At 36.6% G+C, this 22,063-nt stretch overlaps 2 protein-coding genes across 2 annotated transcripts; both read right to left on the reverse strand.

Moving 5' to 3' along the window:
* Positions 1-3,257: 3,257 nt before the first annotated feature.
* LOC113703423 (NAC domain-containing protein 12) lies at positions 3,258-5,689 on the reverse strand. Its single transcript, XM_027224778.2, has 3 exons — positions 5,242-5,689; positions 4,787-5,079; positions 3,258-4,549 (listed from the first exon to the last, which is right to left on the reverse strand). The coding sequence occupies exons 1-3, from the start codon at positions 5,426-5,428 to the stop codon at positions 3,650-3,652; spliced, it is 1,380 nt and encodes a 459-aa protein (XP_027080579.1). The 5' UTR covers positions 5,429-5,689; the 3' UTR covers positions 3,258-3,649.
* A 9,564-nt stretch (positions 5,690-15,253) lies between these two features.
* Positions 15,254-15,931, reverse strand: LOC113705031 (uncharacterized). Its single transcript, XM_027226895.1, has one exon. It carries the CDS (start codon positions 15,929-15,931, stop codon positions 15,254-15,256), a length of 678 nt encoding a protein of 225 aa, XP_027082696.1.
* Between the last annotated feature and the right edge of the window lie 6,132 nt (positions 15,932-22,063).

Below are 22,063 nucleotides of genomic sequence, written 5' to 3' on the forward strand. Positions count from 1 at the left end.
ATATCAAGGGCTCTTCACTGTTCGCCTGCAATAAATATTCTCCAATCTTCTAATGTCAAACTAATAAGTTTTAGTCTCTTGATAATAATGGCGGGTAGAATAGAATTAACGTTAAGACATAGAGAGTAGGGTTATATAGGATGGTGTAGCTAGGCTCGTAGGATAAAATTAAGTACTTACTATGTTTTTGCACACGTACATGGCCTAAACAACTGTGCCGGTAGACGACGAGGCAATTTGCTTGGAGCGAGCGAAATGATTGATTCGATTAGAACAGAGAAGTGAAGAATTTGGTTTGGTTGAAGTGACGTCCGTTGGATTAGATAATGTTGAAAATGCCCCCACTCACCATGAAATCAAATACTCCAATTATTATAATTACGTGCCCATAACTTCCAATTCCCATTCACTCGAAAAGAAGCAGTGGACAGCATAGGAATATGATGAATGATTCCCCTCAGCTTAATGCCTGCAATTTTCATTCTCATTTTCAACGGCAGAATAATTCTCTCAAGAAACAAGCAGGATACTGTAATCCATCGCCCTGACCATGAGTAACAAACACACTCACGCTAACCACTCAACACTACAAAAAAAAAAAAAAAACCACTCAGCCCTGAATTGTTGCTGTGAAACAACAATACTAGAAAATGGATCACGTCTTTCTAATAATGTATAGGCCGCGAATTTCTACTCTCAAAGCTATTTAAAAAAAGACTTTGCCAATTCTCTCTAGGTTTGCGTTTTCCACAAAGCTTGATGATAAATAATAACCCCACCCCACCAAACTGTTTATATCAATTATAAACATATGCATGTGTCTCTGCCAACCTTTGTTTTTTAACGACATTATCTTCCCCACCATCCGATCACCTTATTACTACTACTCTTCAACTTTTACACATTATACAAATGTTCCGCGGGGGTCCGGGCAAAATATCAGCAGATTCAAAAGGGTTATTATCACTTTATTCCCTTAACGTTGGTTGTCACTATTAATTTCCTCCTTAACATTATTTTTTAGTCACTTTACCCCCAAAACTAACGGTCAAATTTAACGGAGTTTGTTAATTAAAATAAAAAGACAAGTTTAGCCTTTAAAGTTATTATCACTTTACCCCGATAAACTATAGCCTCATTATCAATTTACCCCATATAGTTATTTTTTAGGCAATTTCTCCTACCATTAAACCAATTTAGTAAGTTAAAAAACTTTAGAAGAAAGTACACTCCTCTTTGTATAATAAAAATAATAAAAAATTTAGAGTAGCTCTTCTCCTTTTTAGTATCAAGAAAAAGAGTCAAAGTATTAATATCTTTCTTCTTGGCAATCTTATTAATATTAAAAAAATAGAAAGATCGGGAGAGGGGAAGAGAGAGAGAGAGAAAGGGAGAGAGAGCGCTCAATTCTTTTTTTAAAAAATACAAATAAGAAAGAATTAAATACTTTAATTATTTTACTTTACTATTTACCACCAGATTTCAATTCTAATCCCAACAACCTTAAATTAATACAATAATATTAGACTTTTCTTTATTTTTTTTTTGCAAAATCTAATTTTCTGTCTCCTCTTTTCCTATCTCTTTTTTCTTTTCCTAGTATTAATAAGTGTGAAAAAAGAAATTTGAGAAAATCTTTTTATTTTTATATTTTTGGATCTCTTAAAGTGAAAAAAAAAGAATAATCATTCCAACTTTTTTATTTTTAATTAGATATATAAGGGTAAATATATTTAAAATTTTTTACCATACTAGTTAGATTAATTGCCTAGAAAATAATGTTAGGAATTAAAGCGATTATATCGCTATAATTTAAAGGAATAAAGTAATAATAACAACGTAGTAATGTTATAGAATAAAAGGGCATTTTTGTCTAAAATTTCTTAACGTGTTGAGTTGAATTACTTATGGAAGTGAAGTGACTAAAAGATAACGTTAACTGATAGTAGTAATATAGTTGAAGGGGGTAAAGTGATAATAACCCGATTCAAAACTCCACAAATTATTATTATTATTTTTTTACCTTAATTAGTTTAAGGTTTGGTTACTAAAAGCATCAAATCAAGGGAGAAAAGTGTGCTTTAAGGTTTGGTTGCGTGCATCTCTCAGATCCGCATTCATTAATAAAACACTTGTTCAATTTTGTTCGGTATACATTTTGCTCATTATGTTCCTTTTATATAATGATATTGATCAAAATTGCAAGTTGATATATATATATATTAAGGAAATTATGCAACACAGATGCTGTTTTTTTTTTTGGGAGTATCCTTTATACAAATTAACAACTAAGGAAGCTTTTTCTGTATTTTTCGAATGAAAGATACACGAATTAGTTTTTAAGTAGCTCAGTTGCTTCAATTAGTTTTGTTTGAGTATGGATTTCCAGCAGCCAATGGGGGTAACGCGCGGTACGAAGTAGCCACGAGCGACAATGTGTGTGTCAAGTCAAAAAAACTGACGCTATCGCTGAGCTAAGTTAATAATCTCCTCTCGAAGTAAAAGCTACAATTTCAATCTCTTATAATTACTTCCAACAAGAAAGGCCACCATTCAAATCCCCATTAGTCCTCGCTGGCTTTGATCATTCATCTGCGTATGCATGCCTCCACAGACAATCAGTTGTTTCTCGTCCACCCATTTAATTAAAATGTTTGTAACTCTCACTATTTCATTTGTGATAGTAGTATCTTAAGACTCTTTGGTTTAATTGTAATACGCTCGCTGTAATTGTAACTCTCGTAATTAGGTTACTAGTACTATGAAAGAAGACGTATCCTAGGTACGTAGGAGCACAGTAGTTCGTTCCCATCCAAGGAGACAATGATTAAAATAGCTATGGCTTGGTCGTCTCGGCCACATGTTTAATCTATTCTACGTACGATGCATATACTTTTATCATGTCGAATTGAGGAAGGAAGGTAGCTGACCTTTCCCATCCTATCTTTCTTAAAAGGAAGCAAACTTTTTTATCTCTCGCAAAACAAAAAGTATTTATGCCGTTTGCAGATGTATGCATGTCGTATTATGCCTTGAATCCATGACCCCATCCATGAAAGACACGGATCAGATCGGTATCCCCGACATGGGACCAAGCCAACTAAGTGATGGAAAAGTTATCCCAGATCCCTCTGTAGCGGTGGGCGATCGAAGATTTATTGGGTGATACGGCGCGTTTTTCAGGTGCAAAATGTCACGACTGCATGTGTCATGCAAGCTTTCCGGGAAATGGAAGACATCGTTATTAGACAAAGATATTGTGGTTGACAATGCATGCCACCTATCCGAGATATTCCTTCCCTTCCTTTCCAATTTCCATCCTTTTTGTGTATCAATACAAAAAACTACCAATATATACCATCATTGATGTATACACCACACCTATAGCCCACTCCACTCCACTCCACTCCACTCCATCATATATGTATCATCAAACTACAACAGAGTACTGCTTTTATGGTATCATCTATGTTGTACGTATCAAACCCTGTTTGACTCACTAGTCTGTGGATGCAACGTACGTACGTAGAAAGCCATGCACATGAATTATGGCAGATCGGACTTAGGAGGAGCGTAGTGTGTTGCTCATATATGGATGCATACTGCTGGCTACTAATCTAATTGACTAGTAGTAAAGTTACTAAATTAGTTATACAGACAGGTGGCACAAAGGGTCAGAAGACGATGATGAGGAGGATCGAGCAAAGCTCCAAAAGTCGACCTCGTTGCCCATCCCGTAGAGTAGTACTTGAGAGGTTTCTTGATGATTTGGTCTACTACTACTACTTCTACTGCTGGTGCCAGATGATCGGAGGTTGGACGTTGAATATGCGCCCCGATGCTCCTGCTCCAGAGGAAAGCAGAAGACCTCATCATCCCCGGCTGCTTGCCCCCCGTTGAGCTGCGAAGCCACCAGTCGATCAAGTGCAACCCAGTCACTGAGCCCGCCACCCACTTTCGGATCTTGATCGTCGGCAGTGGCAGGGGTGTTTATGCTGCTGCAGTTGGCATCCTGACCATTGATCATGGTGCAGCTAACTGAAGGCTCTGTTTCTCTTGATACTATGATATCATTCATAGACATAGACTGCTCGCAAGCTCCAAAGCTGCAGTCCTCTTGTTGGCTCAAGGATGAGGAATTGTTATTATTATTATTATTGTCTGCTAGCCCGGGAAGATGCATGAACTTTGCACGAAGAAGTCCCTCGCTGATGAGGGCGCTAGCACTACTACTAGCGTTCGTTGGGTCATTAGTGATCATGGGTAGCATGCTATCACTGTCATCATTGCTGTCGAACATATGACTAGTAGTAGCACTACTTATTGCTCCATTTTCCTGCTTACAGGTTCTGCCCATGTATACAAGGATGCGGTCGAGAATGCCATCGTTACCTGAAGCTGAACTATCGTACCCAAAACTTCTCGAATCCATGGAGGCGGCTGAATGTTGGCAACTTTCCACAGCCTTATGGTAATTTTTCTTCTTGAAAACACGGCAGACGACCCACCCTTCTTCTGCACTTGTTGGATCTCCTACTAAACTGGAGGCCTGTGCACAATTTTTTTTTTTGAGGGGGGAGGGGGTCCAAAAAGAAAATGAAATGAGTACTCCAATATTGTCCCGATCAATAGCAAATCTGGAAGTTTATGCAGCATGAAACTAACTAAAAAGATCATTGTTAGCATGAAATCAATCTTATACGCCGCTTTCACGTCGAGCATTTCCATTTGACTTTTAAATAGAAGCATGATGACAGCACATGAAAAGGAAGGATACGGCATGTACATGGGTAGGAACAACAATATCATGGGCGTTGGTGGCGGCGTTGTCATCTAGTCGATATTCATGCATGATCCAATCTGATTTCTGTCCGTGGGGGGCTCGTCCTTTATAGAAGACAAGAGTCTTCCTCATTCCGATTCGTTTGGAGTTGCTGTAAATGACTTTATCCCGACCGGTTGCCTTCCAGAATCCAGCCGCAGTTGCGCGATTTGTACGAGTCCCCGTGGGGTACTTTTTGTCCTTGTGACTGAAGAAGTACCAGTCATTTTGCGGGGTGGATCCTATTCTGCACCTCTCTGGTCCCATATATATGAAATTAATTAGTTAATCAATTAGGGGCAAGCTAAATATAACTGAGGGATTCATTCCGACGAACGTGAAAAATTAGTTTATTCAATTTCGTCCATCAAAAATAGGAAAAAAAAAAAGAAGGTATGTATCCTGGCACAAGTACGCACCTTGAATGTCCCAGGGCTCAAGCTTGTTAAGATCCACGTCGCGGATAACATCAAGATCAATCTTCTTGGAGGCCACTTTCTTCCTCAAGTAGTAATGCAGCAGCTCCTCCTCCGTGGGATGAAAACGGAATCCTGGAGGCACTTGAGACTGACCATTCACTGAGAGATTCATTTCTTCAGCGGGCATCACGTACGATTGGAAAAATATATATATGTGTATGTTTATGAAGATACACTTCCAAAACTCAGTTTTTTTTTTTTTTTTTTTTTGGTGGAGTTAGTTAAAAGTTTATAATCGGAGAGACGATCGATGGAAGGTCCAAGGTGCGAGTGGAGTAGTGAAAGAGATTGATGAAAAAGGGAAGGGAAGGGAAGGGGGCAAAGAAACAACGATAGGAAATAGTAGTAGTAAAGGAGAAGTGAAGTCGGAAGTGATGTGAGGGAGGAAATAACAGGCAAAGGAGGATTATAATTTATAGTTACGAGAGACAGGTGGTGTGGCGGGGGAGGATGAAAGTCCCCAAAAAATGCCTGAAAAAGCCGGAGGCATCATGGCCGATATTTTTTTGGGTGTACTTTTGGGGTGGGGCCTTTAGCTTCGAGAAGAACCAACCACCTAAAAAGATGGAAGAAGGAGGGAGTTGGTGGAGCCCACAAATAGGGTAGTACCGGTGGAATATATAGAGGGGTCCCCCGCAAGGTTTCATAGTCCAAGCAGGGGGCATGCCTCCATCTCAAAACGGTGACAGTCGACCTTAAAATCTCTAGGAAAAGAACCCGCCAAACCACCACTATTTATCTCTCCCTCCATTTCTCGTTTTACTTGTGTGTGTGGGGGTGCAGCCAACAACCCCAACGACAAGAATGGCTATGAGAGAGAGAGAGAGAGAGAGTTTATTTTGGGGTCGGGAGGTATGGCGCTTTCATTAGGGGGAAGAGAAAGAAATAAATCCCCTTTCTCCCTATCATATCATATATAGTTCCCTCCCCCCGCCCCCCCTCTTCTTCATGCGTGTTACCTTCCCCTTTCTCAACAGTATAAAACTAAAACTCATCCCATTATTTATTTATATATATATGTATGTATATACCATAATCTGCTGCTGGCAGATGCTGGACGACGTAGATACTCCATGCACGCACCTTTTTTGTTTAGGTTTTTGGTAAAAGGGGTTATGTACAAGACTGCCGGGTGATCAAAAATAATAAGAGCTAGCTGTAGTTTACGTGTTATAGTAAGCATGATGTCCGGAAATAATAAGCAGCTGGCTGTGACAAAAGCTATCCAAAGGTTGCGGCAGAGTTTGGAGATTAGTAGATCAGAGTGACTGCATAATTTCCGCTCCAAAGAGGCATGCAATGCATTGCAGCTGATGTTTTGCCATTGAAATAAGTCGGCAAATTAAAGAGTAGCACTAGTCTTTATATAGTATATATATATAACCAATGACGTGGATATATATATATATATATAGAGCACTAGTATTTGGATTTCCGCAACGCAACAGATAAAGAAGAAGAATGCAGTGCAGCTCACGCACGTACGTGCTCAATATTCATTATATAAAAAAAAAAAAATACATACTACGTGCTCATTCTTGTACGTTGATTTTGCATGGTCTGCCCAAACATGCATGTAACTACTCCATTAAACATGATGGAATAAGTACGTACGTACTACTGCTCAAAACTGTTGATTTATATGTATAGTACGTAGTAAAACATGAGCGGTATTATGCAGCCCTGCACGGGGGGCAATACAATACATAACATAACACTACTGGGAAGAAACATGGAATTATACAATAGTTAGATTAGAATAATTGAATCTTTCTCCAGATATCCTTAATTAAATTCACGTAATAGCCACGGAGAGAGAAGATACAGCAGCAGCAGCCTGCCGGGACTGGGAGAGTGTCGACAGAAGACAATAACAATCATAGCAAAGGCTAACACAAAATTCCGTTATGAGAGGTGGTTGAGTCTTAAGCCTAATAATTGGGGTTTTGTTGGGGGGTGTGTGTGTGTGTGTGTGTGTTACTGATCATCTTCCAAATTTCTAATGGTAATCATCATGATTTCATCCAACTAATTGACAAAGCAACCACCTTTGAGTTTACTGACCAGCACTGGGCCGATATATAGTCAACTTCGTTATAGACTCCCACACCACTTTCACTTTCACCCCGAAATTTGAGTCCATTCCAGTTGGTTGAGTTCCATTTTTATCAACTCACCTATCATTCATCGATTCATGCCCTATACCTTTCACTTATTTCATTTTTATTTCCTTTTAGTGGCTCTTCTTTTTTGTAGTAGGCTCCATTGTCAAGTGACGTCCTATGACGACACAACCGCCCGCCTCTGTATAGAATATACATATACATACATACATACATATCTCAGTCTCAGACTTTGGAGCAGAGTACGTAGGGGACCTTTTTACGGACTACTTTTCTCCTTTTTGCCTTTCCCACGGTGTTGGTGCAGGCGACTAATCATGATTTTAGGAGCGCTGGCAAACCAAATACTCCAGTCCTCTACTGCTACTCTACTCAGTACTCTGGTGGGAAGGAGCACTAATTTAAAAAAGGCGCAAACAGAAGAAAAATCATCAAATCTTTAAAGTTCTTCCGCTTCCTGCTGCCTGCCTTACGTACATTGGCAAAAGGCCCTGCTAATGTACATAATGCTACCATACCATCACATCAAACTAAAACTAGTGCGTTTTTTCCTTCTTGCTCTTCTCTTCTCTCTGGTTGGTAAAAATTGTGACCTAGCTAGCATTATTATATATCCACTTATTATTCCTCTCAATAAAACTTTTGTTTCTGATTGGCAAAAATTGTGACCTAGCTAGCATTATTATATGTCCACTTATCATTCCTCTCCTAATACTGATCAGTACCGGATCAAGTTCCTAGTAATATACATGTCTTCATCTACGACACTGCGAATTGAATTGGACGCATGCAAGTTGTAGAAAATTAAAACCTAGGGTTCTTACTCTCACTTCCATAATATTGCACGCACCTCATATTCTCTCAGCTGGTACTTGAAGAAAAAACAAAATTAAGATCGACCGACGGCGCTAAATTTCTTAATTTACAGAATGTTGGTTGAGGCTGATCAGGGACGTTACTCATAGACTGCCGTGAGACCAATAATTAATCGCAAAGTAATCCCGCTTGCTCATCAAAGCTAAAACTGGGTAAAAAGTTAAAAGATACAATAAATTAGTGCTCAGTCCGTCCATCAAAAAGACTGCCTGCCGTTCAAAATCATACAATTCTTGGCATTCACTTAAAAGACATAATCGATCGATCAAAAAGATGATTTTCTACTAGGCAAATTGATAAAAGAAAAAGAAGCTGATCTATTTCAGAAGTTTAAATTAAAATGGAGACTTATTCTACCATCTCTATCCTTGTACAAACGCTAAAATTCTATCATACGCAAAGATTTTATAGTTTGCCAAAAAAAAAAAAAAAAAACTAATGCGTTGATACGTTAATTTTATTTTACAACTCAACTAATCGTCATCGTGCATTACCCCAACATAACATGCATAAAGGATCCCTGGAGTTCATGCATGGTGCGCGTACTTCAAAGTCTGCAATGGAGCGGTGGTTCTTGAGTTCCCTGGTTTAAGGTTGTGCGGGGTAACCACTGCGCGTTCAGATATTCTCTTTTGTTATGGTTGGCTTGTAGGAAACCTTTGGCAACTAAGGATAGACTGATTGCTTGGGCCTGCCGGGATGGCAGCGGATCCTCAGACGTGTGTCAATTGTGTTATACTGATATTCCTGAATCCCTATATATCACAATTATATTTTCTGTTGCCCCTGTTGTTTGGGAAGGTGTGCACGAATGTTGTTAAACGATCGAGTAGCCTCTGCTGCAATTTTCCATAAAGATTTGGTATTACAGGAATTCAAGGGTATTTAGGCAGGGTCTTTCCCCTCCTGATGTAGTTAATAGTTGAGCAGATCATGAAGGATTTTCGTGGCATTGTTGTTGGCTGGAGGAGGTGTAAGACGACTTCCGGGACTCTGAAGCGCCGAATTGAATCCTCCTAGTTCTATGTGCCTCTAGTTCATGTTTGTATATATATATATAGGCTAGTTAGTTTTGTTGTTTTCTGATTTTCCCTTAACGAGTCCTTCATTTGTGGGTAGGGGGAGTGCGACAGATTCGATTATTTTATTTTATGGCCCGTTCGATCTAGTTATTTATAGGTACAACGTTATCTCAGTCAAAAACAGAATAATTGGCATAAGCATGGTACTTTTGATAAATGACACCTGTGTCTTTTGATGTCACAAGTCTTAATTAGAATATCGTGCGATGAATGATGTATGTATTTCAGATCATGCCAATTAATTAAGTACAGCGCGCAGTTTGTAACTGCTATAAGAAAATAGTGATAAATAGTATAGTGAATCTTGCTACTTGCATAAGGTTGTAATCTAGGAATCTTCATGAATTATAGTATGGCTTATGTCTTTGGATTCCTCAATCATGCCTGAAAATCTTGCAGGTACTATATGTAATTTAGCACAAGCAAAATTAGAATAAACAGGATATATAGGAAACTTTTGGTGCAAATTAAGAACCCAAACTGTTCCTAATTTTAAGAAGAGTTTATTTAAGGCGCAAAACTGTTGGTCGATCTGAGTTGAAAAACGCCAACGTCTCTGTTACCCATTCGATACCATATATATCCCTCTTCCAATTAATTTTGCAGCAAACTAAAGCCCTAATATTACCTCACGTGTGCATGGAGAGCTAAAATAAGCAATCTTGCTTACATAATATGCATCACAACACGTAACATATATGACAGCAAAGCTATCAACAAACTACATGATGATTAAATACAAGCAGCAATGTGAATTAAAACACAAAATTTTCCTCCGCGCGTCGACAGCAAAAGGGAAAAATTATCTATATATACTGTGTGTGTGTATATATATATATATATCTATCACGGTTGTGAGTTGTGTCGGAAAGCATGAAAATTAAACGAATGGAGATGTACAATCTTTGACGATTAGCAGCAATCAAAAGCACTTTTATCTCCCAAAATTCTTGAGAGGTGTACTTGAAATCGAGACAACTCTAATAAAGCAGCTTTATTTAGCCAGAAGGGTTTGGAAAAAAAGTAAGCAATTATTAGTGAATGATTTGCTGTCATTGTACTGAAGATGAAACGAGAAGATACGCTCAGGCTTGTTGACAAGAAACAGAAGAAAAGAGAAAAACAATTAAAGAAGAAGAAGAAGACAAAGGACAAACAATGAATATATATATATATATATATATATATATATATATATATCTAGCTGGCGAGATTTGTACCAAGCATAGAAGAAGCTTTTTAATTTCACATTAGCAAGTATAGTAGCTGACAAACATTTAAACACATTTAAATTAACTAGAATCATGGGAAAAACATGCACAAACTGATACGAATAAAATTTTATGCTCAGTGACCCACAAATATGACTAAATGAGAAGAGGAATCTTTGTTGGTGAAGCATCAAAGGAGGTTGGTGAGATGGGAGAGATGGAATCCTTAATTGATAATACGACAAGCATGTCCGTGTGGAAGAGCAGAGTGTTTTTTTCTAACCCAAAAAAAAAAAATAATAAGTGGGAGTGGGGGTGGGGGTCGGAGATTAAGTGGGAGCGGGAAACCAAGCCATCAATGAGCACACGAGAAAGAAGATATAGTTATGATAAGAAAATTAACCAAGGATCATAAGGGCAAATGGAAACGAGGCGAAGACCCAGCCACAGTCATCATATATGTTGCAGAAACTCGGGAGGCTGACTAGCTCTACTTAGTTAAAGCAAGCTAGGTGAAAAATACCAAGGTACCTACTTGAATCTGCTACTTGAATTTGGAAGGAGGAAGAACCAAACAATTGGACTCTCGTTGGTTTGAATAGATTAAGAAAAGAAGGGGAGATGGAGGAGCTACCATCTTTATTAGATGAATGGATTTATGTTTGGCGCAGTACGTTTTACTTGTCTTTCTTAGACTCCTTGTGTTTTGATGCATATACTAGACGATTTGTTGTCTGTGCTGTATATGCATTTAGTTCATTAATTACGTGCATGATCTAATAAAAATACCCGTGCTGGCTAATTGGTTTTGCTCGCCCGAATCGAACTGGTTCTAAGCGACAAGAATCTAATTCAAAGGCTCAACCGGCATTGAGCTGTAGTACAACTGCAACTGAAGGTAGACTTTTTTAACTTTCAAAAAATATATATTGAGAATGAAGAAGCTTGGGCTTGGGCGGGGTGTATGCACAAATGTGTTGTATTCTTATTTGTTTATATTTTTTTCTTTTCGCCCAGCTCGTGCATGCATGCTTGCTTGCTTTTGATTTTTGTCCTTTAAACTCGTACCGAATCGAGTGGTCCGATCCCACAAACCAAGAACCGGACATCTGTCCGATCCGAATGTTCCTCCAAGCTTTCTTGCAAGGTCACGGTTAAATCCGGTCAAAAATTGGCAAGACCTTGGATTTTTTTCAAATTGCTTTGTTGATTTTTTTTTTCTCAGCTAAATCCGTTTATTCCTCATCCCATTTCTTCCTCTATGGGTCCGCTTCGTTCATGTTCATGGGATGATACATGATTGGATTAATTATCCTGTGGGTTCGACTCCATTAATCAAAACGAACCTTAAATTCATTTGTTAAACAATATCTAATCATAGATCTAAAGGACAAAGAAAATAGCGAGAAGGATAAAGGAGAAGAGATAAATTTTTTAAAAAAAAAAAATTTGAGTTTGAAAAAAAAAACTAACTTGTATAAAGCTCGAAAAGACAAAAATTCAATTAATAAAAGAAGAGTAGCAGCGGAGAAGCAATTTCGCTGACCCTAACAACAAGTAGCGGTTCAACAAAATTATATTCCATACCCTAACCCTAGTCAATTGGTTACCACCCACTAATCAGCTAACCCGTAGGATATGGTCGGATATACAAGGTAACTCGACTCTCATGTACTTGTAGAAAAAGAGAAAAACAGAATTAGATTAACAAAGAAAACAATACAATAGTTGTCCAAATTAATAAAAATGTTCAATCCTACATCTCTAAAAAAAATCACTAACAAAATTGAAAATCAAAACACAATAGATAATTAAAACAAAAAATATTTCAAATATTTATTTTCATTTTTTTCTATTTCTTGAAATCTATTAATTCATTTTTTATTGAAGATGATAGATTATTTTACAACAAAAAATGTAAGCTCTAAAAATTAAGAACAAAATCAATAGAGTGGTGAAGTGGATAGAATTCATGAGAAAAGAAAGAGAAAAAATAGAATAGTAGAGTAAATGAAATTAGTGGCAACGAAGATAGGAAATTGACAAAGTAATAAGTTGTGAAAAATAAAATATATAATGTCATGGGGTTCATAACTTAAATTATTAGTAATGGACTAAAGAATTATGGGTTGAAGTTTGGATACTAGTTATCTTAACCAACTTTGGATATATACGAGTAGGTTCAGCTAATCGCGATTTTTGAAAATTGAAAATCATACCTTAACCTAATTTTTCAAATAGGTTCGAGTAACCTAACCATTTTAAAAATTACAAATTGGTTACCCTATTTTTGAATTTGAACCAATTCAGTTTTTTGGATTACCCCTCTTTTCGGTTCCTTTTTAACATTGCTAGCGGTAAGGGAGTAGACGAAATGAATAAGAAACATGAGAAATTAGTTTTTAGGGTTCAAAATTTTTTCAATTCTACGTTATGACTCCTAGAGTTTTACAAAACTATTAATTCATCTGGAAATATTATCCCAAGTTTTAGTTTTATTTGCACATAAACCCCTGAGTTTAATTCTAAACTTGTAAAAAGTGTGCATTTGGTTGTATGAATTGCTCATTGGTTATTCATATTTGTATTTTATTGTTAAGAATTTTTGGAACATCACACATTCATGAATAAACCTTTCATGACACTGGACACTGCAGACTTTTGATGCCTGCCGGGACACACGCAAAAAGTTAAACAAATAGTAAGCATGAGAAATTATTGAAGGCTCTAACTTACCCCAAAGAAAAAAGAAAAGGAAAGCCTAAAGCTGCAATTTTTTCAGTTCACATTCGTCATGAACGACAAATCCTGCCGCAGTGCATGCTCATCACCTTTTCCATTTTTTGTGCTCTGTCCCTGTACCTGTTAAACGAACCCAACTGTTCGTTTCGACTCGTTCGTATTCGTGAAAGGCTCGTTCGAAATTTTAAACGAATTGAGTTCGAATGAATTTTTTTGTTCGATTAATAATCGAGCGAACACGAGCATGTTCGCGAGTTTTGACGAACGTTTGCGAACATGAACATAATTATCATTTGACAAATTTTAAGGTTAATTTTATAGCTGGACTTTTATATTTGGAGGGCAAATTGCTTTGTTTTATTTGTTGTTTTTATGTTAATATTAGTTATACAGTTAATGAATAATAGAATTTAGTCACTTAGTGCTTTAATTGTTTTTTAGAATAATTAATGATTTGCATGGCATATTTAAGGTTTAAAATAATTTGGATTTGAGCATTTCGAGCATGTTCGCGAACGGCTCGTTTATGTTAAACGAGCCGAACTCGAACTCGAACTTGAACACGAATTTTGCTTAATGAGCTGAACACGAACACATGTTTGGAGTTCGAAAATTAAAGAACGAACGCGAACGTTGTTCGAATCACTTAACGAACAGAGCTCAAACATGAGATACTCGGTTCGATTCGATTCGTTTACAGCTCTATCCCCCATTTCCAGTGAATCTGTAGACAGACAGGTTCAACCGGGAGTTGGGCCTACTCCTGGACAGGAAAAAAGTCAAGCCCAACTGCACTTTGGGACTTGAAGAATTGCTGCAAATTTATAGGTCGGTAAATCTTAGGTGCGACCCCTCCAGATTGGACTTTTGAATCTGCCGAAGATAACAGCCCATAGTCTGTCACCTTCGTTGGGCCCAATTGTGAGAGCTATTTTCGAGTTAACTGGTAATTTGCTAATTCTCGGTGGACAATTGTTTGTCGGAACCCATCTAAACTTTAGCCGCACAGAAACTGATAATTGGTCCGATCATGCCAATTGACCTGTATATAATATGGAGCTCAGAGTCGTTGCCTTTCCTGCACTGCACAGCATCAAGATTCATTCAAGATGTCTCTGCGGCGTCCATTAATATGGTGAGTATTTATTTCCTCTGGAAAAATGGGACAAAGAACGGGGGTTGAAGTTGGAGGTCATGTTTCGGTTATTGTCAAGGTTCCCTCCCTTTGAGATTGATACCACCTGAACTATTATACATCTACATGTAGTATAGCTTTTGTTCATTGCGAAGAAAGTTGTTTAAAGCTGAACTATAACTGGTAGTGTATTTCAAAACCATTGTACTAACAAACCATTTTGGTCCTTACTTTCTCGTAATTTGCCTTCTTCTTTACCTAAAAGGCATCTTGAAATGGCTGCACTTGAAAGCCTCAAATCTTTGGCAGACAGTGAGGATGTGTCAATTGAAGTCGTTTTTACCTTTACCAAAACTGGGATTGGATTCGTCCGGCATTTGCCTTTGTTTTGACCCTCAGGTCTTGACCAATTCCAGCTAATCTCTATCCAGGTCTATAAATGAATTAAGAACAACATGTACCGCGAGCTCCAATTTCACAAATTTTTTCTTTAGTAATGTTCAATTCGCCCATTAATTAACGAACAGTTTTAAATGGCAGACGCGCTAATCGCACCAGAACATACACGATTCAGGACAATCGACAGGGCTCAGATGATAATACTCGTCTATTACTCGGAAGAAAGAAAATACTACGGGACGACTCTTTTAGAAGTGGCCAAGAAACTTAAAATTAACAGAATTTTAAAAATAGGGAATATCGGATTTGATTTAACCCAAAACAACAGGGTCGTGGAAGAAGAAACTTGCTAACGGACGGATCAGTTAGTGAGTACGTACGACTTCACAAGTCTAACAGTAAGGCATCTTTCTTTGAGGAGGAGGCGTTTCTGCTGCTGCCGCTGCTGGAAAGGCTCCACTGATCCGAAAAACCCATGGAAGAGGAGCAGAACCCATTCCTGCATTTAGCCACAGTTCTGACACTCTCGATCAACTCTTGGGTTCGAGCCTCTTGTGCCAAAATCTCCAACAACTGTTGAGGGCTGATCACCAGCTTAACTTTCCAAAAACCACCAAGCTGATCATTACTGCTGCTTCGCGAAAATACCTCGGTATGTGACCTCTTCAGAATTCCTTGGCTATCAAACGACATCCTATATGGCACTGCAGGCGTGGATTGGGGAACGCTGTTCGACCTTACATGCCCTATCTGAGCAACCTGCCCAATTCTACTCTTGTTCATGCTACCTTTCTTCATCATCTTCTTCTTGTCGTCCTCGTCGTCCAGCGGTAGCAGGTAGTACTCACCTGCTTCCAAGACTTCGTGGTGAGCCAACGGCTTCCAGAAGAGATCATGGCTTCGGAAAATGCCGTGTCCCGGGAACTCATCGGTGATGAATTCCACCGTGATAGGAGCACCAAACTCCATGATGCCACCATTCCCGTTTACCACTTTGATGAGCACTTCATTCGCCTCTCCTACGCCTATACCTATACCTCCTCCAAACAAGCAATTCCCCATTTCCTGGCTAGCAATTCCCAGCTAGCTACTACAGTCAAAGTACTAGTAGAAAGAACTTGTACTCGATTGACAGGGTCGCTTTGCCTGACCTTTGCAGCTTAAAAGAACACTTGGTCGTCGTCGGTGGAACGAGTTCTTTACTCTTTATATTTACAGCTTTGCTTTTCTTGATTTTTTTTGGTCCGAAACGATAGAAATTGTTTTGCTTTTCTTGATGCTCCAGCCAAAAGTTTAAAAAGACGTAGTATTCAATACTAGTATAAAGAAATTCGTATTAGCGTTGCCCGCCACAACTATTGCGTTTAGTGACAATCATCTCCGTTACCATTTCTTTACATGGCAAAACTAAAGCCAACAACGAAAAGAAAACAAACCATACATAGACCAACACCCCAACTTACCAGTTCTGTGGGATCCATTCGACACTTATAGATTTCCAAAAAGAAAATTTGCTGCCTCGTGATTTCAGAGTCATATTGCTCTAGTCAAATGGAAAATGCTTAAAGAACAATGAGATTATAGTTTAGCATAGGGAGAGGCGCCTTTAGCAATTTTTTCTTTGTTGCTGGCCCAATTATCTTGCTAGTTTACATGAATCTTTTTTGCCTTGCCAACCCCACCTCCCCCTTTTAGAATGGAAAGTCCTTTTCTTCTTTGGATAGATTACATTTTACCCCCTATAATTTAGTATTTTATCACATAACTCCTTTATGATTTAAAAACCTATATATAACCCTCTTACAATTTGGATTAAAATATCACAGTTAGTTTTTCTATTAAAACTAACAGTCAATAGTAAAAAGTCAGAGTCAAACTAGTAAATTGATAAATTTACCCTTTCGTTACTTCTTTTTTTCCTCCAAACATAAAAAAGAAGAAATTGAAATAAAAAAAGATAAATAAGAAATAGACAATACCATTAACAATTTGGTTTAAAAACCTATAATGATATTTGTAGTATAAAAATATTTGGTATTTTTTATTTCTTATTTATTTCTTTTTATATTTCCCTTCCATATTTTTGTTTCTTATTTATTTTTTTTATTTTCCTTCCATCTCTTTTGTATTTAGAGAAAATTAAGATTTTGTAGACCAAAATATAGGTTTTCAAAATCACTCTTCTTTTCCCCAAAAAAAAAGAGAGACAGAGAAAGAAAAGGAAAAAAGAACAAAAGAAAAAAGTATGAAAAGGTGAATTTGTCAATTTATTAGTTTGACTTTGATTTTTTACTACTGACTGTTAGTTTTAATCGAAAAACTAACAGTGATACTTTAACTTAAACCAAAAGGGGGTTATGTGTAAGTTTTTAAACCATATGGAGACATGTGGTAAGGTACCAAATCACATGGAGGTAAAAAGATAATTTGCCCTTTTTTATAATCAATTGACAGCATATATGTTATCCTATTTTACAGGGGAAGGTTCTTTAAGAATGAAAACTTTTTTTTTTAATCAATCCGCAACATCTATACTATCCTATTCTATAGTAAAGGGAGAACCCAATTGGGTTATATAAGTGGTTAGAGGGAAAACAGGCCTATCTAGACTAAATAGATACTTTTATACACTAATTGTATTTTTCTAACGGTAGGGTGCAGCGATTTGAACCCAAACTTATAGCCCTAAGAGGGATTTTAAATCTCTTTTGGTGCCCAACTTACCTAAGATAAATTGATTTTTAAGAGTGGAAACTCAAAGCATCAAGGGAAATCGATAATGAGAATTATACTAATGAAAGATAACTGATAGATTACTACCCCGCACACTCGCATGCCTTATCCGTGGTGTGGAATTAGTACGAGGAAATTTATGATTAACCTATAATAAAACTAGGCTACTACTAAACCTGGGTGGAATTAATCATTCCGAAAGAGAAAATGGTCACTTCCATAATGACAAGTCTGTTGTGGTAGACACTCGCATCTCATCAATTTAATTTGTCCTCTGGTTACCACTTTTTTGAAGTCTCACAAGGTTTTTGCATCGCTTACCTATCGTACTTTGACGTATAGTTTGGTTTTCACAGATCCGTGAACTGCCCTGGATTTTTTTTGACAAAATTTTTTTTTTGATTGAGTTCGATTTTGATCCATCACAGGTCAGAAGATACCCTTCGAAACCATATGTAGGTTCATTATAAGAATTTTTATACATCGACTAACAACACAATTCTCGTATTAATGATATTAATGATGAGATTGGAACATTTCAAATCCCTTTCAACTAGAGTTGGAGTCAAATGCAGGTCAACCCCTCTCCTAGCTTCACTCCAAGGAAAATGCTCATCTCTCAAGGGCTTCTCTGCTCCTCCTCACATTCATTAGTGGTGAAATTCTTAGAGAGTGAAACTCTAAGAGGGGAGTCTTCGATTCACTCCTACTCCAAACTCTGAATGAATTGTTTACGAAGCATCTGTTCTCATTCAAGCTCTTTTGCACTCATGATCCGTCATGCATTCCAAAGTTTAGGAGCCTAGGCAATGTTGTTAGATCCAGACCAGATTGATTAAACCATGAACCAGCCTTCTTTCCAAATTGGTTAGTAGTACAAAATTATTTTGGTAAAAAAATCAGTCAAAATCATAAAAAATCAACCAAACCAATGACCCGATTCGACTATTTGATTCGATCCTTAAATTTTTCTTTTTTATTTTTCTCAAATATAATTTGAATTACCTAAATTGTAAAACTTTTATTTACTAATAAGAATAAAAAAAACACCACTCGGTGTAAACAACAAAATCACTCACATCCTAAATAATCTCTAAATTAAAAAGTTTTCATTCCTATCATCTTATCAATTTATCATGAGTGATTTTGACTTGCATTAGAACGCCATATTCCCGACAAAAATATCTCAAATTAGATATGATTTGTTTTAATTTAGTTTTTCAAGTAGTTTTGGAGAACGAACATGTTGTAGACATGAATTCACATTTTTATATATAATTTTTAGGTGGATATTTGATTGCAAGCCTAATATTTTTGGAATATTTTGTATGGTTGACCAAAATATAACCAAGAACTTAATTTCAATATTTCTAAAACTTATAAAATTATGACATCGTGTTGACATCAGTGAATTTTTAGAACGGTCCGATCAATCTGATCAGTTGATTTTTGATCTAATAGTTTAGCCGAATTGCTATTCGATCTGAGTTTAATAATATTGAACCTAGGTAATAATATCCGATCAAATAACTGATGGATGAGATGTGCAGAACAAGAAGTCACGGAAAACCTATCCTCTCACGCCTCTTCTATGCATTTCTTATTTTTAATGAAATTGCAGACATTTATTAGCTTAAACGTAACAGCTTAAAACTAAGAAATGTGAATCGAGTTATTCCACAACTTACGAATTCACAACAAGAGGAAGATTATCATACATCCGTAGTTGTAGTAAATTAACCGAGTTGAGTTGGGAATAGGACTGCAAACGAGCCGAGTCGAGTCGAGTTTTGGCCTAATCGAGCCGAGTCTCGACATAATTTCATTGAACTCGAACTCGATCTCAAGCTCGACGAGTTGACAATTTCAAGCTTGAGCTCGAAAAAATAAAAATAATTATTTTATTTTTTAAAAAATAAATAAAATAATATTTTTTCCTTAATAAATAATAAAATATTAAGGATATATATGTAATTTTACTAGTAAAATTAAAAAAATATAAAATATATATATACTTAAAATAAAAAAAAAATATATATATATATATATATATATACTCGAGCTCGCGAGCCGGCTCACGAGTTAACGAGCTTAATATTTTGATATCGATTTCGAGCTCGAGTTCGAGTCGAGCCGAGCTCGATATTGATCGACTCGAGCGAGCGGCTCGATTCGTTTGCAGCCCTAGTTGGGAATGGCTCCTATGTTCGCTTTTATAATTAAGTATATTTGTACGTACATCCATGAATCAAACTGAATCATAACTACTGCAATGGAGCTGATCATGTATAAAATAAAGAAGTAGTAACACACGATGCGTTTAGAACCGCCCGCGTACAATCAGCTGAAGTAAAACTTTAAATTAACTACTACTAATTATGTCAGTTTTGGTTCACTACGCCACCTTTAGTTTTGCCGAAAGTAATAAGCGATGAATTCCTGCTGTATTTGCTGCATGCACAACTATCTGAATAAAATGCAATTGCATGCATGTATCAAATTTAATTATCTACTAAAAATCTATTTGCAAAAGAATAGCTAGAAAATATTAGCACGGCAAAGTTTGCTTGGTTCATCGATGATCATCCTTGATGTTTCCTGCTGACAAAATTTAAAACACCAAAAAGAAAAAAAAAAAAGTGTTGTGAAAGAGACCAAATGTGTCAAGTGCGAAGGTATGTGCTTATTCATCTAATTGTTACCTTTAGATCATAATAATCCACATTTGATTCATCCTCAGTAGATTCTCTTTTCATTTCTCACAATGCATATTGATTTTTTTTCTATTTCTCACAATGCATATTGGATGCACGACATGTATTTTTATTTATTAGAAAAAGACATGATCATTTTAAATTTGACTATTCCTAACCCTTATTAATAAATGAAGACACGTATCATATATCTAAATGTGCAAATGGAGAGAGTATCCAATGAAGAGCAGTCAAGTCCATCATAATCCTTCTTTTTTTTTTTTTGTTGTTGTTGTTGTTGTTTAAATTGCGGTCACCGGCTCCAGTTCAGATTTTATGAATATGAATCCAGGGCTAAATAATCATCTGGCGCTTGGATCATATATATATATATATATATATATATATATATATATATATACACACATATATATATATGGAGATCAAGGGCACAGACGGTTGTCATTGATAATCGTCCTAAATGGTGTAACAGTTTTTTAATGAAGCGTAACTCTACTTGAACTACTCTCAAAACTTTACAACAAATATGCAATTATTATGCATGAGACCTACATGAACAGTAACAAAACATCACACTTCTATTATAACGATATATAAGCAGTTCATTTAGAATTATAAAATATTCAAAAAATGTTACACTATCTTACAACCATCCCTGCCTCGCTTCCCCAGAAGTGATTGCACACACAAAGTGCAAAAATCTACAAGAGACTAGGCAATGCCCCTTTCCCCCCCCCCCCCCCCCCCTCCCCGGCCCCGGACTCTCCCAAAAAAAAAAACTCTTATTCCTTAAAAAAATAGTTATGTGGGTAGTTATACTTCAATTCGATCAGCTTCTATTCCTCATTTTAAAAAGAAAAAAAAAAGAACTATTGCTATAAATTTTTGCAATTTTATTTTCAACAAACATTTTACACAATAAATTAGTTTTTTTTTTTTTTAAAAAAAACACTAAAGAGAGTTTCCTAAAAAAAATCCCGAACTCCATTGGTTGAAGTTGAAAATAGCTTACAGTAGATCAATTTTAGTGAAAACTTGTTTTAATAAGTTGACACGACTAAACAAACATTTGTACCAGGATTTTGAATCATAGAATTAAGCATTCTTGCAGGATTTTGGATCACAGAATTTTTGTTTCTCAAAAAGATCAAGAATGCAAAATTCCTTATTCGTGATGCTCCAATCAATGTGGCCCAACTTTACGACAATTTGAAGGTCTTTCCATCAATTATTGATGTGATAATACACATATTATTGTTGAGAAGTCCACCTTGAATTAATTCTACAAACATAAAGGGTCTCCATCATTATAATTGTATGGTGTATTGATTTGTTGGCGTTGCCTTTTTTTTTTTCTTTGGGTTAATGGATAATATTAAAGAGAAAAGCAATATAGCGTGGCGTTGCGAAACTGACAACAAGTGTTAGTAGTAGAGATGCAAACGAGCCTCATCCAATTATGCTTGTAATTTTTATTTTTTTTTGGGGCTGACATGACATCCAACTAGAGTTGAAAGTTCAACAACTAGGGTAAAACAAACAACGGAAGCAGCTGGGTTTCTTCACACGTGACTCTGCTTTATCAGCATACCATGGATGATAGTTTGGTGGAACGTGGCAAGGTATGATCCGGGCTAAATTTGCCTTGCTTGAATTGTAATTTCGCCTCAAAAAAGTTTTTATGATTTTCGTAAATATATTTCTCAATCATCTTTATATTTTATATAAATTAAATAAATTATTCATT

Source organism: Coffea arabica, chromosome 8e (assembly GCF_036785885.1).
Source record: "Coffea arabica cultivar ET-39 chromosome 8e, Coffea Arabica ET-39 HiFi, whole genome shotgun sequence".
Lineage (NCBI taxonomy): Eukaryota > Viridiplantae > Streptophyta > Magnoliopsida > Gentianales > Rubiaceae > Coffea > Coffea arabica.

Excerpts from the sequence above, each read along its gene's own strand:
- LOC113703423 (XM_027224778.2), bottom strand. The coding sequence starts at position 5,428 with ATGCCCGCTGAAGAAATGAATCTCTCAGTGAATGGTCAGTCTCAAGTG. Across the intron at positions 5,080-5,241 it reads TGAGCCCTGGGACATTCAAG|AGAGGTGCAGAATAGGATCC; the intron begins GTGCGTACTTGT and ends ATATGGGACCAG. Across the intron at positions 4,550-4,786 it reads ATATTGTTGTTCCTACCCAT|GCCTCCAGTTTAGTAGGAGA; the intron begins GTACATGCCGTA and ends AATTGTGCACAG.
- LOC113705031 (XM_027226895.1), bottom strand. The coding sequence starts at position 15,931 with ATGGGGAATTGCTTGTTTGGAGGAGGTATAGGTATAGGCGTAGGAGAG.